The 18,435-nt window shown below is 46.8% G+C and overlaps 1 protein-coding gene across 1 annotated transcript in view; it reads right to left on the bottom strand.

Annotated features, from left to right (window-relative positions):
• Window positions 1-495: 495 nt before the first annotated feature.
• Window positions 496-18,435, bottom strand: part of LOC107110542 (fibronectin type-III domain-containing protein 3A-like) — a 63,167-nt gene continuing 45,227 nt past the window's right edge. Inside the window, exons 23-26 of the mRNA XM_015411339.1 lie at window positions 14,919-15,131; window positions 11,367-11,533; window positions 8,396-8,517; window positions 496-1,588 (exon numbers count right to left, since the gene is read on the bottom strand). Coding sequence (XP_015266825.1) covers window positions 1,271-1,588; window positions 8,396-8,517; window positions 11,367-11,533; window positions 14,919-15,131 — 820 coding nt within the window. The 3' untranslated portion in view covers window positions 496-1,270. The remainder of the gene's footprint in view (window positions 1,589-8,395; window positions 8,518-11,366; window positions 11,534-14,918; window positions 15,132-18,435) is intronic.

Below are 18,435 nucleotides of genomic sequence, written 5' to 3'. Positions count from 1 at the left end.
AACCACGAAAAACAAAACAGTGGAATATGAAAATGCTACCGGAGAGGCAGCAATTTTCTTTTTTAAACCATTTAGGATTGTTACCTTTAAAAAAAAAAAATGCATTTTCACATGCAATTCAATTTGTTTTGGATTACATCGCAAGGGCATCCAAAAGAAAGAAAGAAACAAACCAAAAAGAAAATCACAGACTGAATCTTTTTCCTTAAATTTTATGTTAAGAATAGTACAAAAAACATTTTGCTCAGTTTGAGCCAAATAGTGAAACATTTATCATAAATGCACTTTTTTTTTTGTTCTCATTAAAGACAAAAAAAATTATTCTGTGCTTTTCCTCTGCAAAACGCTGTGGCGGTTCCGTTCAGAAGCACAGGGCGTTACTATCCTCTCAGGCACCGAGAGTGAACTCAGGGTTTTGGGCTGCAAGTTGCTTGCCAACAACAGAGAAATTTTAACCGTCACCTCCCGGGTCGGGGGGGGGATTTCCCCGGGGGGGGGGGGGAGACCAATGTAATCCCTTTGCCTACAGATCAGTTGAGTGCCTCCAGCGTTTTTGGGATACAAATTCTAAAAATGCTGACGCCTTCCCACAACCCTCGGCTCTTGAAGTGATAAATTAATTACTGGAATTCCCAACGATTTAAAACAGGAAAATTTTTTAAAAAGGAAAATGGTCGCTAAACTTGGAAGTTCATAATCTTTTGGTTGCTTCCCCTCCCCTCTCTGCCCCATCTACAGTATATTAAATATGGTGTACTCTAGCAATGCTCTGTAATACAGTACTGTCCTAAGCTTAAGCATCTTTGCTGCTGTCTCTCTCAAATGCCAAAACCTGGGCTGAGGTGGCTGATCTTCCTTATGACACCCCCCCCCCCCCAAACTTTCTTGCTTTGCTGTACTGGAAAAATAAAAGATCTGGCAGCAAGAACGAAGTCCAGCTTTCTGAGACTCACAAGTGCGCGTTAAGGCAGCTTTTGTTGTTGTTGCTGTTTTAAACAGCTAACCCTGATTACAAGATGCACAACTGTGCTACAAGAGGGATTTTCTTCACTTGGTTTTGCAGGGAGGGGTGTGTGCAGGGGAGGAGATTGGGGGGGGGTTCTACCTCTACCCAGTCTCGCTGTTTTTATTCAGCAGCAAAAATGGAAATGTGTCTCATATAGAATCATTCCCAGCTAGCAATTTAATTGGAATTTACATAAATACCCAAGGCATAAACTTCCGTATGAAAATAATAAGCTGAGCGATTGTGTCAATATTCCAAGCCGCCCTACTTGATCACAAAGTACTGGATGATAACAGCGAACAAAATGGCAACCGTCGCAAACCCAATAAGAAGCAGAAACGCAAACTGTTCGTCGCTGAGGGCCTTTCCCCTGCTCTTGACAACGTCCACGCTGGGGTCTGAGCACGGGGAGACTGGCTCCTGTTTCTGAGATGAGAACACCGTACTGGGACTGTACGGCCCACACAGTTCTTGTGATCCAGTCGAGTCATGGTACTGGCGCCCGGCACACACCCTGAATCGATATTCACAGTTTGTCTGCATGTTGGTGACGCGGAATGAAGTTTCTGGTCCCTTGTATACCTGGGGAAGGAGTGGACGCACAGTCAGTCACACGCCAAGCAAAACGGGGCCAAAGACAGACTGCGTCACCTTTTAATCCAGAGTCTATTTCGATTTTTATTTATCTATTTATTATTTTATTGGTCTTGTATCCTGCCCTTCCCACAAGCCGGCTCAGGGCAGGTTCCAACAGTCGCAATACATTAGCTGTTGTAGATTATTCCAGGCTGTGTGGCCGTGGTCTTGGCATTGTAGGACCTGTCGTTTCGCCAGTAGCTGTGACTGGCATCCTCAGAGGTATAACACAGAAAGAGGGAGTAATCTATGTGTCAATTTAATTGGACTTTACATAAATACCCAAGGCATAAACTTCCATATGAAAATAATAAGCTGAGCAATTCTGTAAATTTTTCAAGCCACCCTACTTGATCACAAAGTATTGAATGATAACGGTGAACAAAATGGCAACTTTGACAGAGAAGAAGAAGGAAAGATTGGATTTATACCCTGCCCTTCACTACCCAAAAGTGTCTCAGTGCGGCTTACAAACTCCTTTCCCTTCCCCTCCCCACAAAAGACACCCTGTGAAGTAAAAGAAGAAGAGATTGGATTTATACCCTGCCCTTCACTACCCAAAGGTGTCTCAGAGTGGCTTACAAACTCCTTTCCCTTCCAGTCCGTGCACTTAACCACTACACCAAACTGGTGCTCCATCTTTCTGTGTTATACCTCTGGAGAAGCCAGTCACAGCTACTGGCGAAACGGCAGGTCCTACAATGCCAAGACCACGGCCGTACAGCCTGGAAAATCGACAACGGCTAATGAACTCCGGCCATGAAAGCCTTTGACAACACATAGTCTCAATACAATATATAATACAACATAGTTCGTAAAGTGCCGTGTATAATTTAGCCAGATGTCTCAGCAGTTAGATGGTTCCTATATGGCTATTCCGGTCCAGGCCACCGATGGGGGGGAGGGGCGTCCACGGCCTCAATCAAAAGCCTGGCGGAAGAGCTCCGTCTTACAGGATCTTGCCCCTTCCCCTGCATAAAGACAAACCATACATAAAAATATTCTATGTAACAATTTAGTACACTGGCACGACAATGAGAAAAGCTGATTGTAGGACTGCGGTGTCCTCTTATGAGGGAGGATTGGTTTTCTCTTTAAATTTATACGTTGTGTTCATAAACAGGGTAGATTCGGCTGCTACCGGGAATTTAAACAAATTCCAAATCTTTTCCCATTAGCTATTGGTAAAGTGACCTCGAGTCTGGGCTTTTCAAGGGCCTCTGTGGTCCTGGGGAAAGATTTGAACTGAATTCTGGAACTCAAACAACACGTGGTTGATTGAATAAAATTTTAAACAAAAATGTCGTTTGTTAACTATAACTGTTTAGGGGAAGAGAAACTGGAAAATTTCGCTGTCAGGGTATCACACACAATCTTTGGTCACAAGAGCTTTCTCTATTAAGTATCTCCTTTTCAACAGACCCTCACTCTAGCTAAGCTCTTTATTTTGTGCTTAGTTTTCTTTTAGCTTTAGGATGTCTCAGATCCTTCTCATAACTCTTTCAGCATTTAAACTTTCAACAACATATTTTCTGCACTTCAAGTTTTCACACAGCACTCTGTCCTCTTTCTCTGACAGACTCACTAACTGACAGACTCTCATTCAAAACTCCAACTGAACTGCTTCAAGACACACACACACTCATTCCAAGCAACCCCTTCCCACACTCTGCCATCCACCAATCACATCACACTAGTTTCTCTCAATCATTCGACTCTGCTATCACTGCACTCCAACCAAACATTCAAAGACACACTCTCACTAAAAACAAGGAATCATTACAAGGACCAGTAAGATTGCCTCGGTGGAATGCCTAAAAGAATAATTCTGTCTGACAGGTCCCACACAGCACGAGTCTCTTCAGACAGAGCATTCCACCAGGTTGAGACCACGACTAAAATACCGTTGTTCTGATCAAAGTTAAACGAGCTACCTGAGGGCCAGGCACCCCCAGAAGTCCAAGTGAAGCAGAATGCAAACACCGCAGGGGTGTCTTAATAAGAGAGGCTTGTTGAGAAAACTAGAATATAGAGTGGTCCCGCTGAAGATAAAAAAGACTTGCTGCATAAACTTGAAACACAAATCAGAACGCTTCTTACACGTGGAAAGCGACTTGCCAGTTTGAAGGTGGCCTTGTGAAGAGGGCTTTTTGTATTTGGTATAAAGCAAATGGAACCAGCAATGGAACATGTGTCTAAGAGTAAGGTGCAAATTTTGCAGTTAAGAAAATGGATACAAGAGTTTGATGGAAGACGATCCACAGTTTTCAATTAAAGGTGGTTGTACCATTTCAGGCCAATGAGAGAACGTTCTCCACCCATTTGGTGTTCCACACATACCCATCCTTTCGCCATTGCTTTCTAATATCCACATTAGCAGGGGTCGTTTCGTAGAAAAAGAGCTAGGGGAACTCATTAGCATAACTCATTAGCATATGCCACACCCCCTGACATCACCGGAAGTGTCATAAGGCCACATACCCCGCCCCCAACAGTCCCGGCCGCCACCGGCGGCCTTGCAGCTCCACTGCCGAGCCCCATGAGCAGTGTTCCCTCTAAGCTGAGTTAGTGTGAGTTAGCTCACAGTTTTTTAGCTTCCAGCTCACACTTTTTTGTTTGAGCTCAGGAAGAATGGCTCCAGAGCAAACTAATTAATGCAGTAGACAAATTGCTCACTCACAACTTTCATGCCAGTCGCTCACAAAGTAGAATTTTTGCTCACAAGACTCCACAGCTTAGAGGGAACATTGCCCATGAGGGGCCCGGCGGTGGACCTGCAAGGCTGGCGGGAGTGCAAGGAAGCCCCACGAAGGCCCTCCCTGGCCCCAGGCAGGCAGGGGTGGGGAGAGGCAGGGAGGAAGCAACTTACCCTCCCTCTTCTCCTGCCTCCTCCTGGCGGAATGAGGGCCGGAAGCGGGGCGGCCGGAAGCAGGGGGCGGGGCTTCATCATGTGCCCCGCCCCCTGTACCTCACCCAGGGGAACTGCAATCCCCCCCAAAATGACCTCTGCACATTAGACTTTTAAGTGAAACCATGCAGAGCTATGATATTTCGCTTGAATAGTCATCAGAAGTAGCAGTATCTGATCTCAAGCCGGAGTACTGCACTCAGGACAACAGATTCAGGTGGGTTGCCATGTTGGTGTGAAGCAGCAGAGCAAAGTTTGAGTCCAGTGGCACCTTTAAGACCAACAAAGTTTTATTCTGGGTATAAGCTAAAGATTATGCAGGAAGAGCCAGTTTGGTGTAGTGGTTAAGAGCAGCAGACTCTGATCTGGAGAACTGGGTTTGATTCCCCACTCCTCCTCATGCAGCCAGCCGGGTGATCTTGGGTCAGTCACAGTGCTCCCAGAGCTGCTCTCTCAAGAGGCAGGGAAAGAAGGAGTTTGCAAGCCGCTCTGAGACTCCGAGTGAAGGGCAGGGTCTAAATCCAGCTCTTCTTCTTATACCCAGAATTAAACTTTCGTTGGTCTTAAATGTGCCACTGGACTCAAACTTTGTTCAGGTCAACAGAGTTAGTGGGCGTTTTTTGTCTTTTTGAAGTACAGAAAGTGTCTCACACTCACACCATGCTAATCCATCCTTCTGCAGCATCTAGGCTAGATGGCATGATGGTCTGTCTGAGGCTACCCTTGCAGACATTTCCAAATAGTACCGAATACAGTGTGTCGTCTATTAGCTGGAGTGTATCTCCACAGCTCCCCTGGCTACCTATGCTTCCTAGCTCACTTCGAGGGTCTGGGGCTCTTACCCTCCAAAGCTGGGACCATATAGAGCGAGCAGCTGCGAAAGCCCCAGTATGCTAACTTCATGTACCCAGGGGTGAGCTTGGTTTTTCTTGGGGGTGCTGCTGGACTCCCAATTTCATTCTCACATCTCTTTGTTAACTCTTTACATGCTAACTTCCTGCCATCCGCTGATCCTGCCGGCCACCCATTCCGATTTCAGTGCTGCAGATGCATCCGGGCTCCGAGTGGCCTCTCCTAACGGCTTACCCCCCACCCTCTTTCCCCCTGCAACTGGCTTTCAAGATCTTGTTCCGGCTTTATCTGAAGAAGTGTGCTTCTTACACTCTAAATAACATTCTGTTGGTCTCAAAGGTGCCACTGGGCTCAGACTTTGTTCTTCAGCCCTCGCGATAACTCCTCTTGACCGTGTCCCTTCCTGTGCCAGTTAGACCGGCTGCAGCCTGATGATGGGCTTCATCTGTGGCCCCCGTGGAACTGCCACTCGGGGGTGGTCGGGAGAGCATCAGCTTCAGCAGAATTTAGTGAGCATTGCAAATTAGGGTTGTCGTTAAGGGTGACATTTTTGCCTTCTGCTTATTTTAGAAGTCTGAGAACAGGGGATCCCCCAACCTTTCTAAGCCCTCCAGCACATTTTGCATTCTGACCCTTAAAGGGAATTAGATAGGCATTTGGAGCAGAGGTCCATCCGTGGCTATTAGCCGCAAGGTATAGATAGGGGCTCTGAGGCAAGTGATGCTCTGTCTTCTTGGTGCTAGGGGGGGTCAACAGTGGGAGGGCTTCTAATGTCCTGGCCCCACTGGTGGACCTCCTGATGGCACCTGGTATTTTTGGCCACTGTGTGATACAGAGTGTTGGACTGGATGGGCCTTTGGCCTGATCCAACATTGGCTTCTCTTATGTTCTTATGACACTGTGCAGTGGATGCATGTAGCCACAAAATGGCTACCACAGGAGGCGGAACCAGCCACAAAATGGATGCCACAGCTTACCTTCAAGTCGCACAGTGAAGATGAAGAAGAGGAGGAGACTGGATTTATACCCCGCCCTTCACTCGGAGTCTCAGAGCGGCTTACAAACTCCTTCCCCTCCCCATAACAGACACCCTGTGAGGTAGGCGGGGCTGAGAAAGTTCTGAAAGAACTGCTCTTGAGAGAACAACTCTGAGAGAACTCGAGACTGATCCAAAGTCACCCAGCAGCTGCAAGTGGAGGCGTGGGGAATCAAACCCGGTTCTCCTAGATTAGAGTCCACGCACTTAACCACCACACCAAACTGGTTCCTTGTGCTGTGGTGGCAGCTGCTGCTGCTGCCAAAAGCATTTTTTTTTTAAATCCACACAGCTGATCAAAGCTCCAAAGGCTGGTCAGAAACCTTGCTGGCAAAAGCCCCACCTGATTCTGCCCGCTTTCTAAAAATACTCGGTGGGAACTAGGAAAGGTGTTGGTGAGTGCCATGGCGCCCTCAGACAGCATGTCGGGGGGGCCCGTCTTAGAACCAGGGGCCGTCAGTTTAATATTTTATTCTGATGTGTGCTGTGCCTTTGTAGAAACCTGCTACTGTTATAAACCATTTTGAACCTCCTTGAAGGGAAGTGAAGGCAAACTAGATATATTTCACTAAATAGAGGATACTTACACAGTGGAAACTATTATGCCAGAGAGAAGGGTCCTAAGCCCGGCTTTTTCTTCAACTCACGACTACTCTGCATGCTGGAATACATTTCTGTGTGGGCGAGAGAACTCCCCCTATCTGCAGTCTGAAGTAGTGCAGCCCAACTCTCTAAGAAAAAGGTTTTAGGGTTTTTTGGAATTCCACATGCGTGAATTTCCGCAGAATAAGTAAAACCAGAGGTCATTTCGGGGGGGATCGCGGGGGCAATGGGGGGAGGGGCGTCCGCGGCCTCAATCAAAAGCCTGGCGGGAAAGCTCCGTCTTACAGGATCTTGCCCCTTCCCTTGCAATTGGTGCTTGGGGCGGTTAACAGCATAAAGACAAACCATAAATAAAAATATTCTATGTAACAATTTAGTACAGTGGCACGACAATGAGAAAAGCCGATTGCAGGACTGTGGTGTCCTCTTATGTGGGAGGACTGGTTTTCTCTTTAAATTTATACTTTGTGTTCATCAACAGGGTAGATTCGGCTGCCACCAGGTATTTAAACAAATTCCAAATCTTTTCCCATTAGCTGTTGGTCAAGTGACCTTGAGTCTGGGCTTTTCAAGAGCCTCTGTGGTCCTGGGGAAAGATTTGAACTGAATTCTGGAACTCAAACAACACGTGATTTATTGAATAAAATTTTAAACATAAATGTTGTTTGTGAACTATAACTGTGTAGGGGAAGAGAAACTGGAAAATTTTGCTGTCAGGGTATCACACACACTCTTTGGTCACAAGAGCCTTCTCTATTAAGAATCTCCTTTTCAATAGACCCTCACTCTGGCTAAGCTCTTTATTTTATGCTTAGTTTTCTTTTAAACTTTAGGATGTCTCAGATCCTTCTCATAACTCTTCCAACATTTAAACTTTCAACAACATATTTTCTGCACTTCAAGTTTTCACACAGCACTCTGTCCTCTTTCTCTGACAGACTCACTAACTGACAGACTCTCATTCAAAACTCCAACTGAACTGCTTCAAGACACACACACACTCATTCCAAGCAACCCCTTCCCACACTCTGCCATCCACCAATCACATCACACTAGTTTCTCTCAATTATTCTACTCTGCTATCACTGCACTCCAACCAAACATTCAAAGACACACTGCACACGCCTGCCACCTCACATTTTGATAATGTCTCTGAATGACAAAATGCAAACTTAATAATATGTGGAAAAATATGCTACACATATCAATCTTCTGGGCACAAAGAATTTCAGTCTGGTGTTGATTTTGCTACGAATTGGCATTTAATCGTTTCTCTTTTGAATGATCATAGCGGGGGTTTTTTGCAACAGCAGATTACACTTACCTCTAGCAAAGAAATTCATTTTGAGCTTACCTGATCAACTTCCCTCCCACAGGCAAGTTGTAATATGTAAACAATGGAATCGCCTTTCATTGGCTGTAAAGGTTCCCATGTGACCTCACAGATGCTGTCCCCCAGCTGATGGACTTTGGGTGCTGGAAAGAGAAGACGCAAAGCCCGTGACTCAGGATTTAGGAAGTCCAATATGGTGAACACAAACAGATGCCACAGATTCCACAATCCACGATCCTGTTTCCTCATTTCTCCCCAACCATGAGGTTACGGACAAAAAATGTGTTTACTGAGTTTACTGAGATGTAACATCTACCATACCCTGACAAGCCTGACAGAGTGTTGGACTGGATGGGCCACTGGCCTGATCCAACGCTGGCTTCTCTTATGTTCTTATGTTGTTACACAGAGGCTGGTAATGGCAAACCACCTCTGAATGTCTCTTGCCTTGAAAACCCTCCGGGACTGTCGTACGTCAGCTACAACTTGACGGCACTTTCCGTCACCAACATCTACCATATGCAAAAGGGGGCAAACGCTATTTGTTACTGAGGCAGTGTAGAAAATGAATACTAAGGGGATTAAAGATTAGCCAATGAATCCCGCACTGGTCTCAAGCCCAAAACATGTCCTATCATCAGCCAGATAATGCTGGCCTTTCACTAGACCTTGTGGCTGGTCCCCTACTGCTTGCAAAATATATAATCGGTGTTTATGGTGTTTTAGATCCCGGCCCCTGCAGTGTGCCCCAGTGGTCTCCCATCCAAGAGATCACCTACTGAGCTTCAGCAATGCTGGTGATCCCGATCCAGTCTGAGGGAAACAGCTCCCAAAGAAAAAAGGGGAGTGATCCCTATTAAGTGCGTGATCCCTATTAAGTGGTCAAGAGGGAAAACTGGAACTTGTTTGGGTGTTCTTGCCTTCACCCATTTTAGAGTGTGTGATACCAAGAAGCTGATACTTGTTTGTGTGAGCAGAGACTGCCAAGGAATCTCTCTCCTCAGGTTTTAAACACCCGTCTGAATAACAGAAACAGTTACTTGTTTGTGACAAATTATCCAACTTTATTTTATTTTTATTACCTCGTTCCTGTTGCCTGGTCACCTCATAAGTCCTATAGCTGATTCCTACCTATTTTGCCTCAAAGTTAAATAAGACAGTATTATTTCTGAACTACCATCAGCCTCTCATGCGCCATTATCAAACCAGGATATAAGAAGGATTTTAGCCCCTCAGTCCCCTAGGCTGGGTCAGCTTTCACCAATACACACTCTAATGATCGGGTGGGACAGCCAGAGAAAAATAAAGAAGAAAAAAGGGCTGCTCAGCCAAAAAGAAGATAAAGGGAAACCCTGTGAGGGAGGGTGAAATGGTCATAGCGACGTAAAGAGGATGGTGCTGATGCAGAGGGCAGGCATCAGTGGCACAGGAGGTGACTGGTGAACTCACCTGTGCCCGTGCCCACCAGCTCCACACCAAACAAGGGCGCAAATGCCGATGGGTATATTTTGCATGGGATGACAAAAGCTCTTGAACCAGCCATGAAACAGATTTTTTTTTTTAATATGCTCATTAGGATACATTTTAAATTAGTCTGACTATTTGGTTATCACTGTAACCAGCCTGCAACAGCCAGAAAAGTAGTGAGGACATTTTAAAAGTAACAATGGCCATTTACAAAAGAACCTCGCTAAATCAGACCGAAGAATAGATTCTTTTGAACTATGGTGCTGGAGAAGACTCTTGAGAGTCCCTTGGACTGCAAGGAGATCAAATCAGTTAATCCTAAAAGAAATCAACCCTGACTGTTCCCTGGAAGGCCAGATACTGAAGCTGAAGCTCAAATACTTTGGCCACCAAATGAGAAGGGAGCCCTCACTGGAGAAGACCCTGATGCTGGGAAAGACTGAAGGTCAAAGAAGACGGGGACGGCAAAGGATGAGATGGTTAGACAGTGTTAACAATGCAACGAACATGAAATTAAGCAAACTCCAGAGGACAGCGGAAGACAGGAAGGCCTGGCATGGTGTGGTCAATGGGGTCGCGAAGAGTCGGACTCAACTGTGCGACTGAACAACAACAACAAAATCAGACCAGGGTCCAGCTAACCCGCTCCCAGTATCATCCAGCATGGCAGGAGCTCTGAAAGCGATCATCTTCCCCAAGATAAGCCTTGTTATTCCTGGCCCAGCCCTCTGTCTTCAGGTTCACTCAAAAGCTCAAAGCAGTAAGATTTTCAAGGGCTGAACAGGGTCATGGGATTCTTATCCCAGTACAGATGGTACTTTTCTGCCCCTAAGCATCTCTCCTCTGACCTGATCGAGCTGATTACAGAGTGCACTGTGCCTCTGCATCCTGAATTCCCCCTCCCACCTCCTGACTGGGATAAAAGGACTCAGATCTCCATTCCAATTCATACCTGATGAAGGGAGCTCTTGAGTCTCAATAGAGAAACCCAAAAAATGTCTTTGGTCTCTAAGGTGCTCCCAGACTTAAGCCTCGCTGATCTACTGTGGCCCAACATGGCTGCCCTCTGAAACAGCCTATTCTTGTAACTGCCCAATCAAAAACGTCTCTCTCTTGCACTTCCACGTCTAAGTAAAACCTTCCTAGATGACTGATCAAAGCTCCTCTTGCATTTTTCCCATGCAAGAGTTCTGACAGCCATGCTGATTTGGTGAACTTAGGCAGATCATGAGAGGGAGGGCAGGAAGGGTTGCCTCTGTGCTTAGTTCTTGTGGCCCGTTCTTACATGCCCAGGGAAATGCCGATTGCCACTTTGGGGTCAGGAAGCCATTTTTCTCCAGGCCAGTTTGGCCGGGGATCCTGGAGGTTTCTTTGTCATCAACTGGCCATAGAACAGCGGTCACTGTGGTCACTGTGGGGGTGGAGGGGGAGGTATTGTGCGTTGTACGGGGGGTTGGACTAGATGACCCTGGAGGTTCCTTCCAACTCTATGATTCTCGATAGAGGAGGCGATGGAGGTCCTCACCTTTCAGAGCAGGTGGTGGAGATTTGGTTGTGGTGAACGCATAAACTTCAGAAAACTCCCCTTCACCAGCATCATTGCATGCCTGGATTCTGAAGTAATACGTGGTGGATTCGCTGAGTCGCTGCATCTTGTACGTGTGACAAGGTCCGCTGTAGACAGTGGAGAACCTGACAAGAAAGGAGAACACATATGTAAACCTGTTCATTCAAAAAGATAAATGTTCCGAAATGTGTGCATCCGGGAGCACCGTCTTGGCTCCTATTGCAAAAAACCACACAATGTTCTTTTCATTTAGAATGTACTGAATGTCCACCTCTGCCAGTAAATTAAGCATCAGTCACTTGCTGCGTTTCCTTCACAAAATCGTCACCAGTGCTGTCACTCAGCTAAAGAAAACTTAATTGACCGACCTGAACTCACATGATTGATTCAACATAAACTTGCACTTGAGGGGGGAAAACAGCAGTAAAGAAAGATACTATTTTCAGGCAATGTCTGTGCGTCTCACAACAAACTTATCTTCCTTTCATCACATAAAAAGCATTATCTCTTCAAGACAGCATGTGAACTTATTTTAAGTTCTCAAATGAATACAAAAAAATAATTAAAAATCTGCCTGATTAAGTGGGGACGCCATTTTAGTTAAAAAAAACAAACACACACCACAACCCAAACCCAACTAATTAATCAAGGATTAATTTTGTGACACGTCAACAAAGAACAGGGTTTTATTCCAGGATAAGCCTCCAGGGCTAGAGCTCAGGTTGCCAGCTCTGGGCTGAGAAATACCTGGATCTTTTGGGGGGTGGAGTCTGTGAAGGGGGAGGTGCAATGCCATAGAGCCCGCCCCCCCAAGCGGCCATTTTCTCCAGGGTAGCTGATCTCTGTAGTCTGGAGATGAGCGTTAATTCCAGGAGATCTCCTGGGGCCACCTGGAGGTTGGCAATCGTCGCCATAACACACTTCGTCAGATGTATGAAGCGCATCCTTCGTGAACCACTGACTACTGTGGTTCTGATTGCTAGAATTTCTAGGTTGAACTTTCATACTACTGAAAGCTTATTGCCAAGTTTCTCCACCGCGTCACAGTTTGCTTGACTTAATCAGTGTCGGAAACCTTATTCAGCCAGGGTTTTTAAACTTCCATACTTCCTGTGAGAAGCTGAGGGCGGTGAGCCACCAAATGCAATTCTGCCCTCATAACAAAGCTTGTGAGGTGGTTTAGACAGACTGCATGTGACAAGATCATCCACTGAGTGGAGATCGGAACACAGGTCTTCCAGGTTCTAGTCTGACACCATTACACCCGGCTGGCTCTGCAGAGGAAGAAGGTAAGGTTGTCACGTGACAGTCACTAAGGAATGCTTAGCTTGTCTCTCAATTAGGTACCGCCACAATGATGAAATAACAATATAATTGAGAAACTATCCAAGCAATCAAACAATCAAGGCCAACTCTTTTAAAGAGCAGCTGCCAGCAGTAATTGCAACTGATTGGCCTATTCATCAGACTGCCTTCTTCCAACAGAAACCTCCTGGTGTGGTGGTTAAGAGTGGTGGACTCTAATCTGGAGAACCAGGCTTGATTCCTCACTCCTCCTCCACATGAGGAGAGACCTTGGGCCAGTCACAGTTCTCACAGAATTCTCTCAGCCCCACCTGCCTCACAAGGTTGTGGGGAGAGAGATGAAGATGGATACCCATGTAAGGCCCCAGTCACACGGATGGTGGGCGGATTATCCGGGTGCGATCCCACCCCAGCATCTGGGAAGTGGAGCGCACCCGTGGCTTACTGCCGACAATGCGCATTAAAAAACTAGTACCCCCAAGGTACTAGTAAACATTTGCCATGGGCTGCCTCCAGATGCCCGTGGTGTGATCACGCTGGCGCGCGGCATTCCCCTCCGGCCCCTCGTTTAACCGCCGGTGCTGAGGGAAGGACCCGTGGTGTGCCGCCGGTGCGTCTGATTGTGTAATTGTGCATCAAACTGCGCCGGGGCAATTAGCCACGCCTCCCCCCCCCGCGATATCCGGCCTGTGTGACCGGGGCCTTAGTATGTCTGTAGCGGTAGAAAAGAGTCCGGTGGCACCTTAAAGACTAATAAAATTTGTCACTGCTCACTGACTCACGAAAGCTCATACCCTACCACAAACTTTGTTAGTCTTTGATGTGCCACTGGATTCTTTTCTACTGGTGTGGGGAGACGAAGGGAATTAAGTCCACTTTGAGACTTCAGGTAGAGAAAAGCAGAGTATAAAAACCAACTCTTCTTCTTCTTTTTCTCCTTGTATGCTTAGATCATTTACAGGAACCTTATTCCATGTTCGCTGGTGGGAACTGTTACCAGGGTCTTATTGGTGGCAGAAGCAAGACTCTCAGGTTTTAGGTGCCAACTAAAATAACAATCTTATTTTGAGTCCGTCGCTAACTGAGGCAAAGGTGAGTAAGCTCATATCTATGAAACAGGCTGTTTATGGGGGTCTCTGTGTCTTGGCTGCTGGTTGCTTTCATTCTCTCAACAGTGTATGGATTCTAGTTTTATGTAAGCTACTTTATGGAGCCAAAGGGTCAGAAATTCAGGACATAAATTTTACCTAACCTGAACGAGTTTTCCCCGGGCCTCTTAACTCGCTCAGGCTCCTTCATCTTGTTGGAGGCATCTCCTCAGTCTTGAGGCTACAGGAGAAAAATGCCCTCTAAGCTTCCCTGAGTGACACCAGCTTCCCCCCAGTGCATTATCCACATGCTGGTTCTCACTGCTTTCTAGTTCCATAACCTTAGCCCTACTGCACTGATTGATTGATTAATTAATTAATTAATTCCCTGAGTGACACCAGCTTTCCCCCAGTGTTTAGCATTATCCACATGCTGGTTCTCATTGCTTTCTAATTCCGTAACCTTAGCCCTACTGCATTGTTCACGGAAAGGAAATACTTCTCCACACAGAAACTGATTTAAAACGTGGAGCTCGCTACCAGAGGACGTCATGAGGGCCACAGGCACAGATGACTTTAAAAGCAGACCAGATGGATTCGTGGAGGACAGGTCTATCAGTGGCCCCTAGCCAGGGTGATTAAAGGAAACCTCCACATTCAGAGGAAGTAAACCTCTGGATCCCAGTGCCAGAAGCCAACATCAGGGGAAGGCCTTGGCTTCTATATCCTGTTGCTGGACCTCCAGAAGGACTGGTTGGCTGCTGCGTGAGACAGGGCGCAGGACTTGATGGACCACTAATCTGATCCAGAGGGGTTCTTATGTTTTTATATCCCTCTGATTGCATCTTTTTAAAATTTGTAATCTGCCTTGAGGTTCAGCAAGAAATGCAGACTATACATAAAGCAAACAAACGGATGTCATTGTCACTGGGTTTACTGTCGTAGGCACGTGCAACAGGCTGTCATTACCAAATCTCGGTGCGAGGTAGAGAAACTTTTCTCCCTCAATAAATGCCAGCCAGAATGGCAACAGATTTATTTCTTTGTGTTATTTATAGACTGCCCTTCTCCGTGCGATTCAAGGCAGCTTTAAATGCGCTTTTTAGGCGGTTCTCACCTGCCAAATCGGTCCTCCATCTGTAGGTTGAACTGCGTGGGGTTGGCGATTAAAGCTCTGCTGGGACCTTCGCCCCACTTCAGTTTAAGGCTCTGGTAACTGAAGACGGCACATTCCAGGTTGGGGGGATCTGGAGGTAAAGGCTTTGTTTTCGCCTTGATGGAAGGGCTGAAGGGACCAGCGCCGAGACTGTTGAAGGCCTGGACTCTGATCCTATAAGGAAACGGGAGGAAAGACGTTACCGTTGTGGTAGAACGACCGGGATGCATTTTCAAGCCACGGGACAGAAAAACATCCATCTCCTTCCGATATTCCAGATGTAAAGGACTCTTGCACCCTGCACAGGAGACAGCGCTTTACTTGCTAGGGTTTTTTCCTCCCCTGCCGCAGCGCTTTGCTGGATGAAAAGAATCCACCAAGTGGAATCTCCTCTTCCACATGCAACTCTCAAAGCCATGCTGGATGCCCCGCCTGCCACACTGGGGTTGCCAAAGTTGTTGGCTTTGGATGAAGACGAACAAGGTTGTCAGGGGTCTGGATTTGGCCTCTCCAGGCTCCTCAGCTCCTCTGCTCACCGATATCTCTTATGTCTCCCACATGACAGCCCCAGGGAGCTTCCCCTCCCGACAACGCTTCATGTTCCACCTCCTCCTACCCATAGCCTAGCTCTGCCTCGTGCCGTAGGAAGAGGCTCACGCAATGGAGCGCTCCCCACAAAACACAGGTTCCACCCGCGGACTAGCTAAAACTTTTCTGTCTGCCTGCATTTTCTCTGCATTCAATCTGCATTCTCTGCATTCAATCGTCGGAGCCTTTAGCGCTTCTACGGGAACAAGGCCAGAGACTTCGAGCAAGGAGGCAACACCTTTTTATTCCAGCCTTCTTTGGAAAAAGCTTATTCCAGCCTTCTTTGGAAAAATCTGCAAACTGGGGCTTCTGAAATTCTCTGCTCTCAACAAAGTTTGCTGGGGGGGGGGGTGTTGGCTGAGACAAAAGTCACAGATTAATATGGATCTGAATGCAGGTTCAGGGCTAACGTACTAGGCCAGTAGACCACACTGGCTTAATCTCTGCATCAGAAAAAACAGAACTTGCAGGACTCCCCTGGTCCAACTCGCTCAGTACCGCATGTTATGATGGATGCGGCTCTCAGGGGTCTCTGGCAGGAAGCAACCCCGTCCCCCCCCCAACTGGCTGCCCGAGATCTGCAGTGCTATTTTATACCCTGCAATTCACCTTGAGTCTCAGCAAGAAAAGTGGGACTATAAACCAAATAAGTAAATAAGTAAATAAACTGCCAGGCACATGACCTACAGCTGAGCGATAGCACCTTCTGTCCCTTGCCTTCCAAGAATTCCTAATTACAGTTTCTAACAGGTGTTGCTCACACGCAAGGCAACATGAGCCTGCTACAGGACGCCATCTGGCGTTCAATCCCCCCTCCCCTTGTCCACCACTTTCGATATTAAGAGGCCCTGAAAATGACCTCCCCCCCCCCTTTGAAGGAGGAAGCAGAGGTTTACAAGGAAGCTGAGGGCAAAACCAGACGAAAGGCAGAAGACGCTAGGACATGCTCTTTTTTTGGAGAGTGCCCTGAAATGGCAGGATTTGCAGTTGTAATAGTGAGTGGGGGGGGGGGGGTTTCCCCACAGCTTCTTTTCCACCACCAGCAGCAGCAAAGATGCAAGATTCTTGCATTTGATCCCCTGTGGGGTGGAAAGGAGCTGGGAATAGAGATGTAAAATTTCTGGAAATTTTGAAGCTCGGAAAAAACCCCAGTTTTTTTCCGGGGAGAAAACGGAAATTTTCGGAAAAATTGGAAAAAAATGCTACATTAGCACTTCTTGAGGGGGGGTACCATTTTGGCAGTCTCTGGAAGCCTAACATTAAAATGGTGGCTGAGCCACATGAACCTTCTGCGAACCACCAAACTAAGAATCAGTTGGGATCGATCCATTTGGAGGAAGTGTGCAATCTGCACAGGACAGGCTTTAAAAAACTGCTAAGATCATGACCAGTGTGCAGGATCAAATTAGAGCGCCACAAAGAGAAAATCATGCACATTTGCAAGGAAGGGCAGGAAATATTACACACACACACACACACACACACACACACACACACATATATATATATATATAAAAAATTTCTTTTCTTTTCTTTTTTCAATTTTTCGGGAAAAACAAAAAAGGCTTCAGGAAAAAAACGAGTTTTTTCCCAAATGCTTCTGTTTTTTCCGGGCCTTCACATCTCTAGCTGGGAAGGGCAGTTTGCCTTTCTGACTGTGACACACACACACGCACACACGCATACACACACACAGTGGCTTCCTGTCCACTCCCATGTGAGGTCACACTCCTGCTCCTCACCCCCAGAGAGCCCCCCGTGGCCTTGCCCCACATGACCTCTCTGCTCTCACAGGCAGATCCTTCCCTGCCAGAGACTTTTGGCCCCTCCAGCTTCACCGCTGTCACTGAAGGTCTCCTGCTCCCTCCACCAGCCCTGCCCTTTCTCCCTTGCCACCCCCATTGCCCTAGCATACCCCCCCCCCCTCACACTCACATATCGTGATGCGGGCACCCCCTTCACTCGGACCTCTCAGAACCCTCGGGAAGTGGTGGGCTCTCCTCCTTTGGAGGTTTTCAAGCAGAGGCTAGGTGGCCATCTGACAGCAATGCAGATCCTGTGAACTTAGGCAGATTGCAGGAAGAGTTGCGTCAGTGCTTGGTTCTTGTGGCCCTATTTACATGCCCAAGGGAAATGGTGATTGCCCTTTGAGGTCAAGAAGCAATCCTGGAGGTTTTTTGTCATCTTCTGGGCATGGAACAGTGGTCGCTGCGGGTGTGGAGAAGGAAGTATTTGTGAATTTCCTGCCTTGTGCAGGGGGTTGGACTAGATGACCCTGGAGGTGCCTTCCAATTCTATTATTCTAACCCTCCATTCTCCACCTCTACTAAAACGAAGCCTTATTCCTTCCCTTTTGCCCCGTCTCCTCCCTCCCCTTTCTTTGGCTTTCCTTCCTCCAAATTTTAGATTGAAAGTTCCTCAGGGCAGGGACTCATCTTCTCCTATTCCATAAAGCCCTGTGCACACTGATGGTGCAATCACTCAAATCGACAATTTATTATGGCCATGGACTGGCGGAATAAAACATACATTTAACAGAATGGTTATAAGAAAAAAAAAACACATGCGCACATGCACAATCTTCCGTTACGAGGCGTAAAAAAGCAAATGTGACACTAAAGTAACACTGTACCGTAGCAGATTCCAGCAGTCTGCGGCCCCACAGAATCTGGCTACTCTATCCAAGGTTCCAGATTCAAGGCCTGCAAGAAGGAAGGAGGAATACCATTCCTCCCACCTTCCCAGGACTTTTTGGAGGATGGGTGTAATAAACACAGATCTAAGGGAAATGGTGATTGACACTTTGGGGTCTTCTGGGCACTGTTCCCTCTAAGCTGAGTTAGTGTGAGCTAGCTCACAGTTTTTTAGCTTCCAGCTCACACATTTTTTT

Source organism: Gekko japonicus, unplaced genomic scaffold, assembly GCF_001447785.1.
Source record: "Gekko japonicus isolate JY-2015 unplaced genomic scaffold, Gekko_japonicus_V1.1 scaffold2365, whole genome shotgun sequence".
NCBI classification, from domain to species: domain Eukaryota; kingdom Metazoa; phylum Chordata; class Lepidosauria; order Squamata; family Gekkonidae; genus Gekko; species Gekko japonicus.
This window is presented reverse-complemented; position numbering and strand designations above follow the sequence as displayed.